General features: G+C 45.8%; 1 protein-coding gene and 1 non-coding gene across 2 annotated transcripts in view; both read left to right on the top strand.

The window, feature by feature from the left end:
• Positions 1 to 23414, top strand: part of Dcdc2c (doublecortin domain containing 2C) — a 67363-nt gene that overhangs the window by 4779 nt on the left and 39170 nt on the right. Inside the window, exons 3-8 of the mRNA XM_028768910.1 lie at positions 7102 to 7178; positions 9701 to 9829; positions 14400 to 14537; positions 15803 to 15845; positions 17706 to 17829; positions 19422 to 19522. Coding sequence (XP_028624743.1) covers positions 7102 to 7178; positions 9701 to 9829; positions 14400 to 14537; positions 15803 to 15845; positions 17706 to 17829; positions 19422 to 19522 — 612 coding nt within the window. The remainder of the gene's footprint in view (positions 1 to 7101; positions 7179 to 9700; positions 9830 to 14399; positions 14538 to 15802; positions 15846 to 17705; positions 17830 to 19421; positions 19523 to 23414) is intronic.
• Positions 2244 to 2386, top strand: LOC114622480. The gene has a single exon (XR_003711605.1). It is a non-coding gene; the product is annotated as a small nucleolar RNA SNORA48 (small nucleolar RNA).

Raw genomic sequence — 23414 nt, 5'->3', positions numbered from 1 at the left:
ATGAGGCCACTTTGGGAACAGGGTTTATCAACTCTTTAAGCTTTCCATGAACCACCATCTGGCTTTTCCATTTCCTGTTTCCTGTTTCAGTATGTCTGTTCTAGTTTGCGTCCCTCTTGCTCCTGTTGTATGAGGAGGTGTCTGTTTGGGGGAACCTCTTTTGTACTCCTCCTCTTTCCCTGCAGGGTATATTACCCCTTACCCAGGGATCTACTTCTGTGCTGGTTTGGTGACTGTCGATGGTTTCTCTGAGTTTTTGTTAGTGACAGCATTTTGGGTTAAAGAGGGACCAGTGAGAGTTTCCAGGTCTGAGGTCAGGCTGATGTGGAAAGTGCTATAGACCACTGCTTGGTCACGTCAATGCTCCCTCTAGTGTGGCAGCTCGCTTGCTTCTTTCCTGAACTCTTTCTACTTCTATCTAAAGACTTGATCCCTTCTCTCAGGCTGGCACAGAGGCTGCTATGATCTGTACTGTTGCTAATCAAACATTTGATTGGACCACATAGGGAAAGGGCTGGGTAACCACAGGGATATTTCGTGGTCACCTTTAGGCCTCCATACTTCAGATAGGCTTAGTTTTCCTACCTTGGGCAGTAGGCCTATAGCCTATTGGGTCTGCCAGCCTCAGGCAAGGTGAGTGGTGTGTAGGACTCATGGGATCTGGCGAGTGTGAGCGAGACTGTCTTCCCTGTCAGACAGTGGCCGCATCTGTTACACTCCTCCTAGGACACGATTGCATGGAGTACCGGGAACAAGAATTCAGAATGTGTACTTTGTAGCTGCAGTTATTTAATTAGTCATTGCTATCGGGGCTAATGAGTCATCAACACCTCAGAAAGCAATTAGCCCATTGTTTCCACTGTTGTATGCAATCCAGCAGAAAGCCATTGCTAGGGTGTCTACACCCAGTAGAATTTCTCAGAGCATAGTTTCTGTTGTTTTATTTATTTTCAGACCAGGTCTGTAAATGCATGCCCATTGCTGATATTCATGACATTGAGTTTTCCCAGTGTAACATGAGAGGATGCAGCATTTTATATGCAACACACAACAGAGCAACAGTGGATGCATGCAAGCTTTCTGGAGACTTCACTGGCTTCCCCTTACTCTGAATCAGTTGCCCAATGGTAGAGCTGTCTACTTGTCCTGGTCCCTTTCCCTCATCCACTGTCCATTCAACTTGATGGTAGTTACCACAGCCCCTTGGAGGCTGCTCACTGGTCAGCACTAGGGTCATTCTGTTGGAGGACTTTCTACCCCAAGAAAGATCATACTTGACAGGATGGTGTAAGCCATGGAATAAAAAAAGCACAAGCAATATGAAGCCTGAGCCACTGCAAGCTGTTTTCTCAGTACTTAGCTTTCTATACCCAGGCCAGTCCAGCTCTCACACATCACCAGAAAAGCCTCTTTATGAAGTCAATGGCTGCTAATACAGAGACTTCTGGTCAAAGTGCAGACAATAAGTGTCTGTGGAGAGCTCAGAGCCTCCACAGGAGGAGAACGGGAATCACTATCACACTCCCAACTCCTAAGAACCAGAGACCAGAGAGCACGGCCACAAAGCAATGACTTCTGGACATAACAAGACCACTACACTCATGAGCTCTCAGCATCTGTGGTTGGAAGCACAAGACTTGCACAAGATCAAGCCAGTCGCCACTTCAATATTGAGAAGGGAGGGGCTTCTCCCCTAGCTAAGGAGATATTGACAGTTGCTGCCCAGCACTAATTGGATTTGGTAGATTATTTAAAGATAGAAAGTTAGGACAGGAGTGTTGGGGCAACTGGGAGGAGTTGGGAGGACCACATGAGAGGTAGTTATGATTTAAACACATTAAATAAAAAAATTTTTTTACGTGTGTGTGTGTGAGAAATAATCCAATGATAAAAAATTCTAAAAACCAAATCCCAAACCAAACAAGGGTGGAGGGAGACAGGGCAGAATCCCTGAAGGCCAGCTGGAGTGGGAAGAATGAGGTGGGTAGTGACAGAGTCCCTGTCTCTGCTTGCTGTGAAGAAGGGGTTGAATCCGGGGAGCTTGGTCTGTCAGCAAAGTGCTTGCCAGGCTGAGGCTAACCCTAGCACCTATGTTAAACAAACAAACAAACAAACAAACAAACAGGGGATCATTGGGTCTGATGGCATATACCTCAAATCCTTGGAGACAGAGGCAGGTGGATATCTGAGAGTTCCAAGTCAGCCAGAGCTACAGAGGGAGATTCTATTTCAAACAAAGAGCATCCCTCTGGCAATGGGCAAAGAAATGCCTTGTTGCTAGTGATGTTCTTATACTAGTTAGGGGCAGAGCAGATGATAGTCCATCGTTGTTCTAGCTTGATGCTTGGCTTGGTGGTTAATGGTGTTTTATGCCTAGGACTTATAAAAATCAAATCAAATCAAATCAAATCAAATCAAATCCAGGCAGCAGAGTGCAGGAGGAGGGAGACAGACAGAGGTCTGCAGACTGCCATGCCACCCACAGACCTGCCTTCCAGTACATGGCACAGGCAGGCCATAGACACCTGCTTGCTGACACACTATGCAGCATGGATGTAAGAGATTACCCAGGGGCCTGTTAGCTGTGTGGTCAGCCTACAGCAGGAGCTGCCACAGCATGTGAGTACATGGAGGACAGATGGGAAAGAGAAGTGGAGCCGACTGAGTGTTACAAAGAGAGATAAAACTAGAGACTTGAGGGTAGAGAAGTGTAGCCTGTTGTGAGTGGGCAGCCCTGCCACCTAGGGCCACAATGAGGTCATAGCCAGAGAGCGGCCAATGAGAGGGCCATGTCTGGATCTGGCTACACAGTAGCAGGGGTTCGTATCAATGTCTGTGGCTTATATTACCACTAGACAACACGAGGATGTCCCTGGTCTGGGCAACTTCTGTGGACCACCTGCATAACTGGCCCTGGCCCTCACTGGATGCAGAGCTCTGGAGAGCTGGCCCCATTTCTCATTGCTGGCAGCATTTAAGAGAGTGCGCCCCCTGCCTCTTCCAGGCAGCACAGTGGAGATGGCCCCAATGGCAGGGGTGTGGGTGAGCCGAGCCAGTCACTTGTCTTCCATGGGATGGCGTGGGTACAGAGATGATGCCCCCCAACCCCAACCACCTCTCATAATTGGGAAAGCTCCCCACAAAGTTGTGAGCTCAGAAGAGTTAGTTCTACCCCTCTGCCAGCTACAGCATTTGGGAGAGCAAGCCCTCAACCTTGTCTGGACAGTCCTGAGAAGTGCTGGAGAGCTAGCCTTGTCACTCATCTCTGTTTAGGTGGTGTGGGTGCAGGGTGATGCCTCCTCCCACTTGCCCCTCACCTCCTGTGGCAGTTGGGAGAGCTGGTCCTGGGGTCATGAGAGCAGTGAGCTGGCCTTGGCCTTCATTGGCTGCAGCACTCGGAGCACTGAAGCACTTGGGAGAGTGAGCCGCCATACCTTGACTGGGTAGCACAGTGTAGCTGACTATGGAGGCATGAGAGCAGGAGAGCTGGCTCACCTTGCCTCCTGCTGATGGTGGCATTGGTGGCCTAGCAAGAGCAGTGCTGTAGAGCTCACCCTGGTGGTGCCAAGAGGGAGAGCCGGTGAGCTGACCAGCTCAGCTACTACCCGGGCTCAGATCTAGCGCTCTGAGATGGCCCACCTCAAAACCTATATCATCTGTAAACAGTTGGGATACGCGAAAGGTCCGTTCCTTTTGATCCAAAGCTGTAGGATCTGCATGACACAGAGCAACATCAGGATGACTGGGAGGAGTCTAGATGAGGATCCAGTATTTATAGTGTCACAAAAGCCAGAGAACTTGAGCTAGGCCAATGATTCATTGCAACGAATATTTGGAAGTGAAACTGTGTGGACAGAAGGGTATACAGTGGGCCATACTATGACATGCTACACCTTCCACGATAGGATGTCTTCTATGCTTTCTGTTTGTGTGTTTTTTATGTTTTGGGTGTGGCTACAAGGTCAAAGGGCTGATATGAGGGGATGGGGAGATGAGCAGGACTGGGGTGCATGATGTGAAACTCACAAAGAATCAATAAAAAGTTTATTTTTTAAAAAAGAAGGAACGCAAAACAATAAAATCTGGGTCTGGTAGTGCCGTTGTAAACTAATTAGTGCCTCCCACATGGGCATAGATTGTCTCCCACTGGAGCACGGGCAACAGGCTATGTGCCACACTGCCTCTCCCAGCAGTTAGAAACTGCTAATATCTCCCTAGCTCAGGATGGGGCCGCGTAAGTCCTTCCCTTCTCTATGCTGGTCTGAGCACATCTTGTGCAGGTTATATGCTGGCAACCACAGCTACCGTGAGTTTATAAATGGAATATCTTTATCTGGGAGATATTATTTTTCCAGCAACGTTCTTTGACTTTTGGCTTTTGTACACTTTCCACCTCCTTAACGGAGACAGGAAGATCTCTGAGGCTTGCTGGCTAGCCAGTCTGTGATTCATTAGTTGCTGAGCTCCAAGTCCCAGAAAGAGACCCTACTTTAAAAATCCAATCATAAGGGGTGGTCCTGAGGTTGAACACCTGTTTCCACATGTATGCGAGTATACATCTGCATACTTGAGCAGAACACACATAGACACACAGACACACAGACACACAGACACACACAGACACACAGACACAGACACAGACACAGACACACACACACACACACACACACACACACACGGTTGGGGCAGCAAGAGACGAGTTAGGGAGAGCTAGGTGTGGACAGAGTGGCTAGGAATGGTTGAGGGACAAGGGACCAGGGCCCCAGATATGGCTCTGGGAGCTGACAGAGGCGCTGGTGGTTTAACTGAGAGGAACCAGGCATGGGAAGAGGTCAAGGGACCCTCACCTTCAGTGTTGCACAAATGGATCTTGCTGTTGTCATCTTCTATGAAGAGGTCTGGATCGGACATGTGTGAGGGTGGTCAGTAATTCTCCTAGGACCAAAGTAAGACTGAGATGTCTAAATGGACTCACGTCTCCTCCCCTGTGCGTGTTAGGGACTCTCATATTAATCTGAAGTGCTTATTACAGTATGATAGTTACTACACAGTGCCTTTTATAAAACACTGACTTAATTATAACAATTCTGTAAGATCTGTCATCTCCACTGTAAGAATTAGCGAACTGCTACTTGGAGAGGTAACTCACCTCTGCCTGCTAGAGCTGGGATCTGACCTGGGTCACCCAGCTCTCACCCTGTGACTCTGCGAGATTTGTCCCACTTCTCCCTCCTGTTCATGTCTCTGTTCTGGCCACTGGTAGCCAATGGGTACAGCAGATGGCAAAGCCTGTGCCCCTCTTCCAGGCCTGGGATGCCATACTCCCTCCCTTCTTCTAAATGTGGTTCCCAGTGGCCAGGCTCAGTAGTGTCTTGCCTCTGTGTTGTGTGATGGGCTGTCCCTCATTTCCCAGTCTGTCACTGTCTTTGAAGTAAATTTATTGGTGATTTTTTATTCCTCTTGAGATGTCCAGACAAGCTCCTTGATTTAGCCGACTATGTGCTGTCTAGTGCTGAGGTGGGGACAGTTTGGGAGGGAGAGGTGTGAGGGTGGTGCAGGCCAATGAGTCCCCTTGCTGGACAGGCAGAGCAAAGCAGGGCTTTGGAACAGGTAGAGCAAAGGTCTCAGTATAGGCAAGGCCCCCAGCCTGGTCTCAAGACCCGCCGTATAGGAAGTGTAGGAGGGAGATGTTTGCCAGACCAAAGTTCTTCGGTGCCTCTAGTTAGATGTGGATTGGAAAGTGGGGGGCTTAGCAGCCTGAGAAGTAGGGGGCTTAGCAGATTAAGGAGTGGAAAGACCATCCAGTATGGTGTGAGGTGTGAGTTACACAGGACAGCCCTACAGAGACGGCACCCCATGCAGTATATACTGTGAGACAGGAAGCGTACTTCATGAGGAGTTCATGAGGGATGGTTCCCCAGTGTCACTTTAGAGATAACTTTGAACTTTGGAGTGTAGTATGAAGAAGAGGGGAGCCTGCTGAGCCACGGGCCCTCTTATTTTGCCAAGTCTGCAGCCTATGTGGACATGAGATAGGTTAGGGTTACCAACTGACAGAGTCCGAAGAGGCTGATAGGTGTCAGGGAGGTGCCATGTTAGAGGCCTTGAGCCCCACATGGGACCTACCATGCTGGATGCTGGCCAGTGGTGGAGGTGACAGGGAAGTGGGACTCAGGTGGGATTGACCCTATTGCCAAGTGAAGGAAGTGGAAGGCTTGTACCAGGCCACGGAACAGTTGTGAGGTGGGAAGAGAGGCAGGGAAGCGAGGTGAGTCTAGTGAATGGATACCGGAACAAGACGTGAGATGTGAGGAAGGGCTCTGTGTTGTTCACATAGTGGACTGAGGAACAGAGAGAGACCAGTGCTGTTGGCAACTCGTGATAGCATGAAGTAGTCCACAGGGTCACTGGCCTAGGGTGCTGGACCGGTCTTCTACCCAGCACAGGGGTAGCCTTGACTCCCTACATTGTCTCCTTTTGATTCTATGTGCACTCCTGGCCAGTGGGCTGGATGAAGAGAGCTTTTGTTCTCCTGTGCCAGGGCTCTCAAAATTGCTTCCTATTTGAGCATCCTGAGGTGAAGTCTTGAGAAGGTCTTCCACTTGCCTCTGCATATTCATTCTTAGGAAAGAGCCCTGTAGGCTTGGGAATATCCCACCTGGCTACTGTACTCCACTCTGTGGTCTGAAAATGGAAGCCACCTTCTCCACTTCTCATCCTGTAATTTGTGCAGCAGACCATGGGGACACCTTGGCTATAGTATGCATTTATTGGGTGCGTGACTGGGTCTGTCCATAGTATGAGCCATGTACCCTCCTCAACTTTGTAACCCTTTCCCCTGACATTCTGTGTGTCTCCCTCCAGTTCCCCAGCACTTGCAGTATATGACCTTCAGCCTACATCACTCCCACATGGCACCTACTGGTACCTAATGGAATGATGTTGGACCCCTGGTACATACCTACCTCTCTGAGTCCCCGGGGACCTGTGCTTGGTAGTCTATAACCTTTGTGGTTTTTGGGTTGTGTTGTCCTTATTGTTGGTACTGACTAGTGTTTGCTCATCTGAACTGAACACTGAGCCCTGTGGTTTGTTTTGCAGATCAAGCCGGTGGTACATTGTGATATCAACGTGCCTTCCAGGTGGCAAACACAGAGCAGGACATCCCGATACATAAAGTGAGTTCAGTGTCATGACTACAAAACTGGAGCCTGTTCTGGCTCCTTAGAGGCAATGCTCTCCAGCTGGGCTACCTGATCTTGGCCCCTTCCTCACGTCCTCTTCATCCTCTCCTCTGCCTCTCTGACCACATACCACCTTCTCTGTGGTGTGCTTGAAAAGGATCTGGGATTCTCTAAAGCAATAGTCCTGGTATTTCTAAGTTTCTCAGACACCATCTTTGCATCCTTCTTTGAGGATGCTGTCCAGTCAGGGTGCCACCATCTGCAGTAGCTTCCCTGAGATGAAAAAACAGGGAGACAGGCAAGCTTTGCTTCTCCCTCTTATCTTCAAAGTCTTAAGGCCTGTGCCTTGGACGTCCTTCACTTTCAGTTTCTAGAAGGGATTATTTAGAAGCACAGGCCAGGGGTGTTCCTATAGTACCCTTTGAAAGGCACAAGCCCCCAGAGAACCAGGATCTTAGCATTGGGAGCCTTCTTGGGAGCAGTAATGTGCAGAGAAAGGCTAAAGTACACAGTTTGTTTAAAACATAAACATCAGGAGTCTGGCAAGATGGTCCAGTGGATAGAGACACTTGGCCCCAGGTCTGACAACCTGTGTTCAACTCCTGAGTACTAAAAGGTGCCAGGAAAGAATTGACTTCTGAGAGGTTGGTTTTATATCTCCACATTGGTTTTATATTCACACATTCATACACACATGTACAAATGCAAAATAAAAAAAAAGGTTTTGGGGCATCACTTCAGTGAGCGAAGGTGCTGAGTCTGATAATCTCATTTAATCCTTTGGACTCACATGGCGGAAGGAGAGAATTGACACCAGCACGCTGCTTTCTGATCTCTCTTACTTGCTGGGATGTACAAGTAGACACATGTACACAAAGGTACATGTCCACACATATGTGCTTGCACACACATGCATATACGCTAAATGCAATTTAAAAATGCTTGAAAAGTATCTGGGATTCTCTAATACAATAGAAGTCCTGGTATTTCTAAGTTTCTCAGACACCATCTTTGTAGATCATGTCATACCTTTAGGAAACATAACTTGCCTGTGAGTCATGGTTGATGAAGATACACATTTCTATAGCTACAGCTTGGCATCAAGGCCCAGTATATCAGTGACTCTTGCAGAAGATGTATTTCACCTCCTGATTGGAGTACTGGGAAGTTCCACTAGATGGACCCAAAGAACCATCTAAGAGCAGCGTCCTTCCACCACAGAAAACGCTGATCATGTTGGTCTGGAGAACTCAGCATGTGGAAGTCAGGGATTCTGTGTCAGGACAGGAAGGACTCCAACCTTTCCTTGCAATGGAGTGGTCAAGGCTGGCATGGCTTTGGAGTGTGGCTTTTGTTCTGTAGAGGGAAAGCCTGGAGCTCCTTGGTGGGACACAGGGACACCGCCTAGATAGTTGTGACCATCGAAGTGTAATGTCATCTATGTTGAAGTCAGAGGTTGAGGCTCAGAGTCAGGGGACCCTGTTCTGGTCTCTGAGATCACCACTCTGTAAGGATATCCATCACCTCTGCTGCTCTGTGGTGGGCCCTCGCTCTCAGTTCACGTTATGTGGAGAAGTAAAAACTTTCTTAGAAGTGAGCTGACAAAAAGTTTCTAAATCCTGAGTGGTTTCCCAGGGACTCCCTGCTCCTCATTAGGAGAATGTTCTAGGCCAAGGAGGTGAGGTCATTAGCAGGCAGATATTTGGTCTGTTGGTGAGCAGAAGAAGGCAGGAAGAAAAGCTGACAGTTAAGACCCCGCTCCTCCTGATTGTGGGTAGAACTGACTGTCAGCATCGTGTCTGCTGTCAGCTCTCAGGGCAGCTGTCTGCCTGACCCCTTGCTAGCTGCTCAAGGCTCTGAGTAGAGCTTCGGGTTGAGAGATCCATTTGGATCGTACAGCATTTCTATCGAGTGTCTGTCTGTTTAAGTTGTATAACAAGGCACATGACTGCATCTCGCACGTACAATCTCTCTTTTTCATTTTCTCTCTGGATATGATTTTTTTTCTAATTTACCCACCATAGGAAACATATTTTTGGGAAGTATAATTATGTCACATTCCTTGTGGCACCGTTAGCTATAAAAAAGATGCTTTCTAAGCTGTGCACAGAGCTCAGTTGCTAAGCATGTGGCCTCACATGCAGGAAGCCCTGGACTCCATCTCTCACGAATCATAAGCTAGAAGTGGTGGCGTATGTCTGTAACATCAGTGCTTGAAGGTAGAGACATTGGAAGTGCAAGGTCATTCTCGACTGCACAGTGAGCTTGAGACCAGCCTGGGCTATATGAGACCCTGTCACAATGCAGTGAAGTGCAAAATGAAACAGTATTTTCCTAAAACCATTGTTGTGTTCATGGACTTGAAGACTGTTTTGTAGGACTGTATTGTTAAGGGTTAATCAGTGTATCAGAATGTTTCTGTATTCCTCTAAGTACATCTGTTTTTTTTTTTTTGAACACAGTATTCTCCCTCAATCTTAAGGTGGTAATGATGCTTTTTCTTTTTACCCTTCCAGTGTTTTCACAAATGGAAGATTATTTATCCCTCCTATCAAAATTATTATACCCAAATTCAGCCTATCAGATTGGAATAGCGTGCTGGCCATGATTGGAGAAAAAGTCTTCCCTCTAGGAGGAGTTCGAAAGTAAGATGCTCTCATGTGGGGTTAGGGGTCGGGTGGGGGAAGAACTGGGTGTTCTACTTTTATTTTAAGCTGGTTTTATTAGTCAATCTATTCAACCAACATTGAGCTGTGCAGAAGGCATGGCATTATGAGGAAGGGCCTCAGGTAAGATGGCTCAGTGGGCAGTGTGCTTGCCATACGTGCTTGATGATCTGTGCTTGACCCCGGAACCACTGAACTGAACCCACAAAGTTCTCCTCTGACTTCACACTTGCACCCCTCATTGAGCACAATACACCCCTCATTGAGCAAACAACAACAACAACAACAACAACAACAACAACAAACAGTAAGGAACCTTGCATCCCAGAACCTCTTCTTAGGTGAGCAGCAGCTGGAGGAGGTGCTGTAGTTAGTGGTGGCCTGCAGAAGTTGGGGGACCATGTGAGGATTCAGTCTTCAAGACAAGACACAGAAGACGAATGAAGAAGTTCTGCTGATACAAGGCAAAAGAGTTCAAAGGAGTCAGCCCAGCACCACAGCCTCTAGCCAGGGCTTTAGGGTCAAATCTCTTTTCTACCATCTGAACTTTGTGATTATAGGAGCACCCAGTTTTTGATACCCTGTTCCTCACTTGGAAAGTGGTGATGTTAGCTATTTGTAAAAGTTTGCATAAGTGCTCAGTGCTTCATTCCTATGTAATGTGCTGTATGTGCTAACAGAGGAGCAGTGGTGGTGGTCGGTAAAGCCTGGGTAGTTTTGGTGCACGGGGGAAGGACCCCACCTGCCAGTGTAGGAGCCATATTGTCTCATGTTCATGTTTATGTTCCGGGGCTGGGATCTAGGCATCTGGAATTATGATGTTTGAGGGATTTCTTGGTGTAGTTATCCAGTCTTATCTTTGTTGGGCGGATGTTCCCTTTTTTGGTTGGTGTTGCCCAATCTAGATCCTAGCCAAGTATGGTGACTGTACAGGTCCCTGGGTCCCAGCCAAGTGTGGTAGGTGTGGGGTTCTGGTAAAGAGCTGTTCTGTACATGGGGGCAAGAGAGTCACAAAGAAATTAAGATGGACTAGAAGGAAAGACTGAGAGGGGTGGTGGGAAAGGACTTGGGGCTGGAGGTGGGCTTGGAATAGTGGCTCCCAATGGCAGGCTACAGTAGGACTAAGGGTAAGCCTGGAGATGCTGGAGGACAGTAAGGAATATGAAGGTCCTCTACCTGAGTCTCAGCCTAGTGTGGCAGCTGTGTGTACTTGACAGAAAGAAATTCTAAGGTTCCATGGAATCACAAAGGACTTGAGATGGACTTGGATGGTAGGCTGTAGGGAGCCATAGGAATGAACTAGGAGGGTCCTGGTTCATTACCAAGAGTCTGAGTCCCTAGGGAGTTGAACTATACATTTATTTTGGGAAAGTAGTTGAATTGGCTGTTTATTGTTAAAGCAAAAGATTGGAGGCGTCTTAGAGATATTATCATATTCTCTCTCTCTCTCTCTCTCTCTCTCTTTCTCTGTATGTGTGTGTGTACATGCTCTCTTTCTCTCTCTGTATGTGTACATGTTCTCTCTCTCTCTCTCTCTCTCTCTCTCTCTCTCTCTCTCTCTCTCTCTCTCTCTTTGTGTGTGTGTGTGTGTGTGTGTGTGTGTGTGTATGTGCATACGGGTGTAAGCCAGAGGACCCCCTCAGGTTTTATTCTTGGGAGCCATTACTTTGTTTTCTTAGGTAAGGTCTTTCACCAGGGGAACCTCTGGGACCCTCCCGTCTCCTCCCAGCTCTGCTCCTCTGTGGGAATTACAACTACGCATAGTCATGCCTGGCTTTCTCCTGAGGCTCTGAGGCCTGATCTCAGGTCCTCCTGTTTGCAAACATTTTATCAACTGAGCCATCTTCCCAGAGCCTATATCCCCCCAATTAGTAAGCTTCATTAACAGTAACATCTGGAGAATCCTTCCCACTGCTGTGCCTAATGCTGAGCTGGTATTTTGTGATATAAGGTATGTTATTTTGTTACAGAACCTCCCTTGCTCATTTATTTTTCATTTGCAAAATTCTTACTCTATTACTGGTTGAGCTGCTCTATGTGATGTGCACTCATTCTGTGCAGGGCCCAAACTCTGCATCGTGCTGAGGGGTCCAGAGGCGAGCTTTCTCAGCTCCCTCCTGAGCAGGTCTAGATTCCTTCAATCCCAAGCTTCCCTCTTTAATTCTGAAATGTAGTCTTTTATCATCATACATTTCCTCCTTTCCTGTCTTATTTTAACTGAGTTTTTAGATGCTTTTAATCTGGATATTAACAAGTCTTCTCACCCCTAGTTTTAGCTTTTCTTATACATCATATTTATCCCCATATTTTCTTTGAAGAGAGTTACCGAGTCTTCCACACAGAGGTCTGTCCCCGTATCCATTCTATCATCAACCTCACAATTCCATTTTCATGACTCTATTTCAAATCTGCATTTCTCCTGTTTGTTTTCCCCCCATTTATTTACCATTGGCAATCTCTCCCCACCACATTGCTTGGCTACTCCAACACTTCTGGTTCAGGCAGGACATCCTCTTTGACACTCTGCTGTCTGCCCCACAAGACTGAAGATGGCTTTGGACGAGCCCTCTTCTTGGGTCTCAGCAGCAAACATAACTACCACAAAGTTGTTTCTCTGGCCTTAGCCTTTGCAATACCACCTCTGCCAGGGGCCTATGGCCTTCCTTCTGCGCTTGCTCTGGGTTTCCTGGGCTTGCCACGTCTTAATCAAGACATTTCCTTGCTGTGGTATCAGGTTGTGCTGCTTCTTCTGGGCCTTGTTAGGTCAAGGATGTTTCATTATGCCCTCTTATAGAAACACCTGGAGAAGCGGTCCCTCTGTCCTCACTGCAGAGGTCTCTCTCTTCCCTGTCTAACCCCCATATACTTGTCCCAGCAATATCTGGATGAACACCCATTGTCACAAGGCCATGGCAGAATGAGAACAGACTCCTAGGCTTGAGTTTCCCGCCAAAGCTTCTGCTGTGTCACAGAACCTGCTCTGCCCTTGTGTTTCTCCGCTGTGTTCTCCTATGCCATGCTCTCCTGTGTTTCTTCTAGAGTTGAGCCAAGGGAAGCGGCTCTCTGGAGAGGCCCCAGGAACAGTGCCAACAGCATCTTGCACTTGATAGAAATGAAATGCCCAGTATGAAATCCCCAGGCCTTGAATCACTTATGAGTCAGCCTGAGCTTCAGCGGGCCACCCTGGGATCAAACCCAGCCTGGAGTGAAGGCTAGTTCTGTGGGTTCCATCTGCTCCTAGGGTCCCACAGCCACCTGCCTTTCAATCTTCTGGACTTGTGCAGATGGAGTGGGCCATTTCTTTCTGTCCTAGCTTACCCACAACAGCCAGCCTATTCTCTATTCCTTGAAAGTCTTCAGTCCTTTGTATAAGTTAATGATGGAATCCCCTTCCGGAATGCAAGCTCTTTATGTAAACTGCCCTTCAGTTACATGTTTGTATGTCTTGTTGGCATTTTGCTCTTAGTGATAGATAGACCCTTGGGTTTTGGTCTTTTGCATAGGTCTTTCTGGCTACTCCAGAATGCTTCACTCATTCCTACTTGACGAGTAGCCTGCTACCGCTCTTCAAGACAAATTGATTCTTTTGCTTTGTGAAACCCACCGTTGAATTATATCTTCCTCCTCTTGAAACAGAGAGCTGAGGTATGTCAGCTCTCTGTCGCTGTAACAAAACACCAGAGATAATCACCTTGCTGTGGGAAAGGGTTTGCTGCAGTTCATTGATTTCACTGTACAGTCGTCTTGCCCATTGCTTTTGCTCTGTGCTGAGGCACTACATCATGGTGGAAGTACACAGCTGAGGAAGCTGTTAGCCTCATGAAACAGCAGAGAAAGGGCTGAGGCCTTTCTGACAAGGGCCTGACTCCATTAACCCAGCTTCTTTATACCAGCTCTACCTCCTAAAGGTCCCATCACCTCACAGTAACACAATAGACTGGGAACCATTTCATCGGAACTCAGGCTTTCAGGAGACAGCAGACTGAGCACCTTGTGTTTATCTTCATAGGTTGCTCTGACCCTTGACTTTGAGGAACAGTCACTTCCATTTATGTTGTGCCTTCTTATTGGCTTACGTGTAATAGACCAACAATTGAGTGAATTCTTTTCTTAAATTAACCAGACAGTGATGAGTTCCCAAAGAGTACTGAATGCAGTCATTTGGTCATGATAAAAAGGCCCATTATTTGCTAACAAATGCTGATTTCTTTCCAAAGTATTGTTACAACAATGTTAGCCAATTTGTATTAATTTTAGCTGCTACTAGTTAAAATTAATTGAATACCAACTAAGAGCTGATCATGTTCTTGAAATCCTCCGAGGGCTTGTGCATAATGAAAAATACACTTTAATTAAAAAGCTCTAAGCAGAAAGTGTTCAGTCCAGGAAGAACAGTTGCCAAGGCTTCCTGCCTTTTTTTGCAGGCTTGCTGGGGAGTGTAGTTTCTCAGCATTTGACATGCTGGTTGTTATTGCAGGTGAAGCAGTATCCCTACGTCCTATACTTCCATGTCTAAAACCCCATATCATTCTCTCTCCTGTGTTCACAGGTTGTTTACAATGGATGGGCATCTTTTGGATGACTCAAAGAAGTTGCAAGACAATTATTTTTATGTTGCTGCAGGACTGGAGACTTTCAAATCCATTCCTTACTGGAAGTCCTCATGGGTCCCCAGTGAGGTCCAGCAGTGAGTATAACTTGTACTTTTCTTTCGAATTTTAAAAAAATCTGTCTGTCTGTCTGTCTGTCTGTATGCCCATCCATCCACCTAACTGCCTATCCATCCATCCATCCATCCATCCATCCATCCATCCATCCATCCATCCATCCAACCATCCATCCATATCCATGGGGAGATCAGAGGATAACTTGTGGGAGTTGGTTCTCTCCTTCTTCATTGTGGGTCCTGAGGATCTAACTCAGGCTGTCAGGCTCAGTGTCAAGTGCCTTTACCCACTGAACCATCTTCCTGGCCTCTATGCCTTTTCATTTTGAATGTTGTTGACATTTACCTTTTTTCTATGTCCTTTCCAAAATATGTTGAGTTCAGTTACTGGTTACTTCTCAGTAGTGAAACTTGATGTGTGTGATATCTATTTGTCTGTCTGTCTGTCTATCATCTATCATGTATTATCTATTATCTATCAATCATTTATTTATCATTTATCTACCTATTTATACTCACAGTCTCACTCTACATGTGCTTACATTTGCATGTATATAGATAGACATTTTGAACCTTGCGTTTCTAAAATTAGTCATGGAGTGATGGGCTGCACAATCTCTGAGAGCCCAGAGTCTACACTGTGGACACAGACAGGACATGACAGTGATTCTCTGAGAACAGTGTTGGAGAGGGCCATTGGTGTGTGTGTGTGTGTGTGTGTGTGTGTGTGTGTGTGCCAACTGCTGGTGCAGGCCTCCAGTGTCCGTGAGGTAGGGAGGGGGTATAGAAGCATACAAAATGGTTTTATGTCTGGTGGTGTTTAGGGGATAGGCAGATTTGAATCTCAGTTCTGCCACTAATCAGCTCTGATGTGTGGGGTGAACTTGCATCTCTTTGGTCTTGGTTACTTGCAGAGCAGCCAGCCAGCTCTTGCTTCACTGGGTAATGGTGAAAGCTGCACAAACAAGTGATGGCTATGTGTATAATCCATGCTTTGGAAAGCATCCAAACCATTAAAATATCAGGCTTCCTCTAGCATTAAACAGAAACTGTTATCATGCCACTCTAGACCAGACATTATCCTACTCTAGTAAACCTGTGGCCATCTGATTTTTGAAGATGATCTTGCCTTTTCTCCCAAGCCAGGAGATGGCTGCTGTCATTGGCTAGGTCTTTGGTACAGAGCAGGTCTCCTTTCTCAGTCAAGGATGCTCCTGTAGTTTATAAAGACAAGAGGCATCTGAGCTGAGCTTAAATGTATTAACTGTCTGTCTTTTGCCTTTCAGGAGGTTTGGGGGCAATGATAAAAGCACACAAACAAAGAAAAGAGTAAGTTCTGAAAGGAGAATGACCACTGTTATTGATTCTGTTGATTCCTGGTACTCTGAGAACCTTGGGTGGCAAATCACTTTAAGGGAACAGGGAAGAGCTAGACCTACCCACGTGAGAGGGAGGAGGATGATGGAATGTTGGCTTAGATTTTTCAAAGCTTACTTTAATAAGGATTTTTAAACACTTTAACCTCCCTTCTAGCTTACCACCCACCAGAGGTAGTGGAAAGCAAAGGTTAATAGGGAAAAGGAGGATGTAGACCAGTTCAGAAATAGTTCTTTGGGCTGATTCCAATCTTCATTGTTACAATAGCAGCACTTTACATGAATCAGCAGCAGTGGCTCTATCCACTCATAAACACCATTTAGAAATCAGTAGCAGTAGTTCTATCCAGAAGAAACCATGAGGCTTTGCCAGTTGGCCAGGATCTGCAGAAGCAGCAAGAAGCTGCTAGGACAGCACCAGAAGTTCTTTGGTGCTTTTCTTTCTATGAAGTCATGACAAATGATCAGCAAAAAGGCAAGGTGAACCAATGCCACAGTATCATCAGCGAAAATCAGCATCAGCAAAGCCCAAGGAAGACAGCAAAGTGTGGCAAGGCGAACCAATGCCACATAGCATCATCCACTGTCTGTTGGGTTATATTTATACCCTTTTCCAAACATCACATGTTCTTTCAAGTATCTGTTCTAGCAAAACATCGAATGCCCCTTTTTCCAGGTAGCTCCCAGAAAAACACCATGTGTCTGTTCTCTCAAAGCATCCTCTCATGTGTCTGCTTCAGCAAAAACATCCTTTCATAAGACAGTTTCCAGAAAAACAACCCATGACACAACTGAGTGGCCAAAGAAATCAGAAATTCCCACTTCAGTGGCATTTTCTTTGGAGCTTGGATCCTAGGGAGGCATGCAGAGATGGCACTGCAATCTGCTCTGAGAGCTCAGGCACTCAGATCAGCACACTGGGGATTGGGCATAGATCATCTTTTAAATTAGAAATTTGTCTTTTAAAATGTATTTACACTATAAAGCAGAGGCTATTGGGCACTCAGTGAGCATTTCAAAAGAACAGTATACAGCTTTGAACACACATACTGTCAGTGTTAAATGGGGTACGTTGCAGTGTATTGAAATGCTGCTATAAAATTAGATCTGCTGAGATCCTGCTTTCTGTACACAACTCTGGCTTACTGCAATACCCTTTAAAGCCACCAGGGGGCATTTAACTTGGTCTCTTGTGTCAGGTGAACATTTATATAGTTGGCTGAATTTGCTTCCAAATACTTGAATTAAGTCGGGGCGGTGGAGGGGGGGAGGGAAGAAAAAAGACAAAGAAAAAAAAGGAGAAGAAAGTATTTGCAGCACAAAGACTGGTGGGGTACTAAGAACTTTTGGTTTTGTGATGACCATGTACTTTATTGCTATTGTCTACAGATAGTATACAAATTGTAAAAAAAAAAAATCAGGTTTCTTGTACTGTGCTGTGGTATGGTTGATTTTTGAGCCTTGTTTTGTGTATACAGTGTCTACTGGGGCAGATTTAGAGTGCTTCTGAGCAGTAGCTTTTGGTAGGCTTCAAAATATGACCTCAAAAGACTGGAGGAGTCCCTTTTGTGTCACCTCTGGTGCAATACCCAAGCCCATCATAGACTTGGAAGCCAAATGACCTTCAGCAGTAGATCTGGAAGGAGGCAGGACTATTCCTTTGCTTCCTTCAGAAGGAGAATGGAGGAGAATGGAGAGTGAACCCAGAGAGGCTTCTTGGGTTCCTGAGTTTCTTGTCCTCGTCCACCCCAAGGATGAAGGATTCAATGTGGTCTCCACTCCTGACACCTTTTGTTCTTAATCTGCATATTAGGTGGAGTCCAAAGTAAAAGAACCTCTTCAAAATGACAGCGTACCACCTAAAAGTCAGGATTCTGTTTATTATGCCAAAGAGAAAAAGCAGATGGACACAGAACCTTTAATTCAAAGTGGTGCAGGTAATGGGATGTTTCATCTCCTATAGGCTACAAAAAGTGCTTTCTCTGTATGTGTGCATATGTGGTGTGTATGTTGTGTATAGTGTACATGTGTGTATTGTGTGTATATGCTTCACATGTGTGATATATGTGTGTGTATAGTGTGCATGGTTGTGTGTGTATATGTTTGTTGTGTGTAGTGTATATGTGTGTATGTGTATGGGGTAGGTTGTATATGGATATATATGGCATATAAGGTGTATTTGTGTATATGTATGGTGTATGTATAGTGTGTACATGTAAGGCGTGTGTGGTGTACATTTGTGTATTGTGTATATATGTATGATGTGTATAGTATACATGTGTGTATTTGTGTATGTATGGTGTGCATGGTGTATGTATGTGTATATGTTTGATGTGTGAGGTCTATGTGTGTATGTAGTGTGTATATGTATGGGATACACTATGTATGTATGTGTGTGTATATATATACACACACACTATATATATATACATATATATAGTGTTTTATAGTGTATATATGTATGGTGTATGTGGTATATGTGTATGCATAGAGTATATATGTATGGTATGCACTTCAGAAAAAGCTTATTCTGTAACCTCTTTTCTTAGAACTATTTGATTATCAAGCCTTATAATCTCAGCTTGAGGAGAAGCAGTAGGCTGCTGATAAGATCAGTAACATTACAAAGCTGAGGGTAATGGGAGTTTAAGTAGAAAGCCTTAAAAATGTCATATATAAAGTAAATTCCACATGTACATCTACAAGAGGACCATAGGTACTCTTGCTGTGTCAACTGAGCCCATCTTTTGAGGGATTCTTGAACATAGAAGCCATTTAGCTTGTTCCTGTGTACCTTTAGAAGAGGGATCCAGACCTCACTGTAAAATGAAATAATTACGATAGCTCTCACCATGCCTACTCTCATTCTTATTGTTGTACGGTCCTCTCGGCTGAACCCTTTTGGGTGCTTAGGTCTAATGAGGCCCTTCCTGAGCTATGTCTCCATTTCCAGTCTGACAGACAGTGGGTGGGGGGGAGGGGCTTCTTAGTGTCTGGTTATACACACAGACAGGAAGCAGATGTCCCTCCTACACAGCTCTACCGACAAAAGCAGGTAGGAGAAGACTCCCCCACACTGCTCTACAGACAGGAAACAGGTAAGAGATGTCCCTCCCACACTGTTCTGCAGACAGGAAGCAGGCAGGGAGACATTCCTCCCACATTACTCTATAGACAGGGAGCAGGTGAGAGATTGGGTGATTTGGGAAGCTCCTGGACAGAGATGTTCAAGGTTTCAAGGGTCTAGGACCTTTGTAGAAGTATAGAGACTAGACAGGCACTGCAAAAATTGAGGCCCACTGAGCTGAGGCCTCTACAGAAGCAAAGACAGAGAGGGACAGAGAGAGGAGTGAACAGATAGGCAGTGGGGGGGCATGTGGAGTTGGGGACTTACCCCATTTGGGCTTCTGTTTGATTGTATAAGAAGCTCAGGAGCTGCTGAATTAAAACATTGATTAGGGTCAGAAAATATAAATTGGGGATCAGTTTCTCTACTGGTTTGAAAGGATTGTCTGTTATTTTCCCTCAGAAGGTGATGTCTATAAAGCCCAGACGCCTGCTAAGGAGGCCCAAGAAGCACTGGAAGTCAAGGAGGACCCAGAGGTGAAGGTGGAGGTGCCAGTCGATCAGGTGGGTAGCAAGGGCTGGTATAATTTTGACTCAGTTGTGTCAGCCCTGACTTCTCCTATTCCTACTTCAGCCTCACCTCCGAGTTCTCCCTGGCCTCTAGAAGGTTCTCTGTACTACCAGTTAGCTACTTACCCATCCTTAGAGTCCCCATGTCAGACATTTTTTGCCCTCTTCAAGCATTCGTGCTGAATGGGTCTTGGACAACTGTCACCTGTTACTGTCTCTGCCCCTGTCTAAGTTGTGAATGCCACAGAGTAGGGGTAGCAGTCTGTTTTGCTCAAGATTGACACCCCAGTGCCTATTAAGGCTCCTGGCAAGCACACAGCCCTTTTGCTTCATCTGTGGGAGAATGGAATGAGAAATAAAAACAGTGCTCTCCATGTGCTTACCCACAGATGGAGGTGACTCATGAGGATGGCCAAGGAAGGCTTCACATTGGGTACCTGGTGTAGTGCCCTAGGTCTGGTACTGTCTAGTCGCTGTCTCCTCTGCAGGAGGAGCGATGATTAGAGAGTCTCAAGATAGTCTCAGGGAAGAGGACAGAAGCATGGAGAAGGGAAGGGATAGTGACTTTGGGGTCTCTGCGCTGGTGACTAGACAGAGGGAAGGAAAGCCAGTGTGAAAGGGAGCCAGGCGAGGGCTGCAGGTGTGAACCTCAGGGAGCTGGTGGGTGCAGGAGGGATGGGTATGAACAGGCTGTGGGCTGAGGAGCTCTGGCTTTACTGGCTCCATAAGAACTCTTCCCACCCAGTTCATTTCACTAGCCCGCACCTGGGCTCCCCTCATTCTCCTGTGAAGGATTGTTCTAGGAACCCCAAAATCTTACGACTTCTTCCTCTGTAATGCCTTTCCTATAGCATGCTTTTAGCATATTCCAGCCATTCGCTGGCTTCCCACTTCTTGGGGATTGGTCCTTTCTCTGTGGGTGTCCAGCTGCAGCTTCTAAGTCACAGTGATGTGATTTACTCTCTCTTTGACATGACAAAAATGAGCAGGCTTGTTTCCCCCTTTTTTTTATTCAATAAAGTCTTAATCATTATTTATTTATTTACAAATGTACACTCACTTGAACTTTTCACATCTTCACTAGCTGCTGGGGCTTCTCTCCCTTGTGACCCTGGTGTAAATTACTCTGGCTCCGTGCTTTGAAATCAGCTTTATAAGTGCTTTTCTAGGTAACTGTCCAGGCCAGGGAACCCCAAATCTTTAGTCTTCCAGAGACTGAAGCTGGTCCGGTAAAATCAGAGCTGTGGACTTTCATACAGGGCCAAGTGGCTGAGCCTGCCCTCAACTTTGCCTTTGGACTTCTTTTTGGCCTTGCTCCTAGACTGATTTATTGAGCCGTCTGTCTTCTTGTTATCCTTGCGTGTCAGAATCAAGCTCAGAGAGCAGTGTCAGCTTCTGGAATTTCACTAGGATGTTGGACAAAAAACCATTTTTTTCTTAAAATTCTATCCATTTAAATATTTTTGCACCTTTTAGAATCTCATTGTAACGAGAAAATTGTTGCTCTCTCTATAATCATTTCTATGTGATGTTGGTCCTTGTTACTGATGCATTATTTCCTGTGTTCTGTGTTATAAATCAACATTTCCAGCATGAATTTTACTATTTCTGTCCTTTTTATTTCTATTTGATATACAGGGTTTCACTGTGTACCCCTGGCTAGCCTGGAATTGGTTATGTAGACCAGATGGCTGTGAACTCACAGAGATCCATCTGCCTCTGCCTCCCAAGGCTGGGATTAAAGGTGTCTACTGCCATGCCTGGGCCAATATCACAGTGATTTGTGTATAGTGGATACGTGCACTTCAGTTACCTGTGCAATTGACATCCATTGTGTTTGACACTGTGGTGTGGCTTTTCTCACTGTAGTATAGTGTGGTCTGAGGGGAAGGAAAGGGTCAGGTGCTAACTCAGGGTTTCCTATGGAATGAGCTACTTTGGAGGAAGAAGAGTCAGGCAGGTGAGGGAGGTAGCCTCTCCTGGACTCTCCCTGTATAGCATCAGGCCATGGTAAGAGATGCTTGGAATCAGGATAGTATACTGATTCTTCTCTCCTCAGGGAAGGGATGAGGGTGCTGCAGTGAACCCAGACATTCTAGTGTCAGGTGACAATATGAGTGCTGGCTTTGTGTCAGTGAGGGGGTGTGGCAGGGAGACCTCATAGGGGTGAGCTGATCAGCTGACTTTCATCTGTGCTTACCTGAGTGACCTGGGGACTTGAAGGAAGAGGCCAGGGAGGATCAGGGCTTGTTGTCCAGGTGGAGTGTTGGAGAGAGCAGGTGTGGGAAGCTTGTTTCCTGCAGAGCACACTGGTTAAGTTACTTGACTCAGTGCACACCACCCAACACCACCAACACCATGACCTTATTCCTCCAGTGTTTATGAAACACAGGTGAAATGGGCACAAGAAACCCTGTGTGACGCGGTCAGTAGACACAAAGTGCAGTCAGGCAGAGGGACACTCAGGCCATGGGGATGGACCAGCTCCCTCCACCCTGGGTTCTGATCTTTGGAAAGACTTGAGGTTTGGATGGGTAAAGGCCATGACTCCTCTGGAAGCAGTAGACATCTGAACTTTCTCTCTCTCTCTCTCTCTCTCTCTCTCTCTTTCTTTCTTTCTTTCTTTCTTTCTTTCTTTTTTGATAATGAAAACACTTTGGCCCCCAGGGCCACTGAATTATTGCCTTTTCTTTGTCCAGAGTCTAGAAACTTCCCCTAGAACCCAGTACCTTTCTGTCATTTTGGGAGACTTAAATCTATTCAGAGGCCAAAGAAGAGGGCAGCTGATTGGTTGCAGGCAGGAGGGTAGGAAACATGACTTTAGAGGCTGATTGTCAGTCTTCTGTGTTCAATTCCATTGTGTGCTAAAAATGTTTTTAGACAAGGTCTCACTGTGTAGTCCTGGCTGGCCTGCTACTCACAGAGATCCACCTGCCTCTGCTGGAATTGAAGGCATATGCGACCAAACCTGGCCCCTTCCAGGTTTTCCTTTTACTTTATTTATTTAGTTTGTGTATGTGTACTGGAGTCTATTTGCCACAGTGTGTGGGTAAGTCAGAGGATAACCTGTAGGAGTCTATTTGCTTTCTATGGGGGTCCTGGGGATTGAACTTAGATCATCATGCTTGGTGGCAAGCACCTTCACCCACTGAACCATTTCACTGGCTCCGCATTGTGCATTTTGACTCAGATTTCTACAGTGTTCCTATCTCCTGATCTCCTGCCTTTATAAAAAATCCCCTTTTAGGAGATATATATATCTATATATCTATATAATGTGTATATATATATACTTTGTGACTAGATCCACACACTTTTGATCGTACAGACCTCTTTTGTTTTTGTTTTCCATCTTCTGTCACTTGGCTTCTACCAACAGATACATTTACAGTTTGATTTCTGAAGTGCCCTAGTTTACTAGCATACTTTGAAGACTTCACATTATATCCAAGCTTTCAACTCAGAAGCTCATTTTTAGTTTTATTTGTTTTAATTTTAGGTGCATGGGCTCCTAGTGTCCAGAGATGCTGGAACTCCCTGGAGCTGCAGTTATAGTCAGTGTGAGCCACATAACTAGGACACTGGGATTCAACTTGAGTCCTCTGCAAGAGTAGTATAGCCCTACCATCTGGGGCTCATGATGGCACCAGTCTCTTTAATGCCTTCTGCTTTTTTCTCTCCCCTCTTTTTTCCTCTCCTCCCCTTTCCAAGCTATGCATTTTTATATCTTCTCACTCTTTTGCTATAGTGCTTAGAGCAGTGAGTAGTAACCATGCCATAGCCTAGATGTTCTCCTGGTTTGAAATCACTTACCAAGTTACTTGGTTACTTAATAAGTTACCAAGTAACTTAGTTTATTACCTTTGAATTCAGCCATATTCAATTT

This window comes from Grammomys surdaster, unplaced genomic scaffold (genome assembly GCF_004785775.1).
Source record: "Grammomys surdaster isolate TR1022 unplaced genomic scaffold, NIH_TR_1.0 188, whole genome shotgun sequence".
NCBI classification, from domain to species: domain Eukaryota; kingdom Metazoa; phylum Chordata; class Mammalia; order Rodentia; family Muridae; genus Grammomys; species Grammomys surdaster.
Note: the sequence above shows the minus strand (reverse complement) of the source record. Positions and strands in the feature narration are given on the sequence as shown.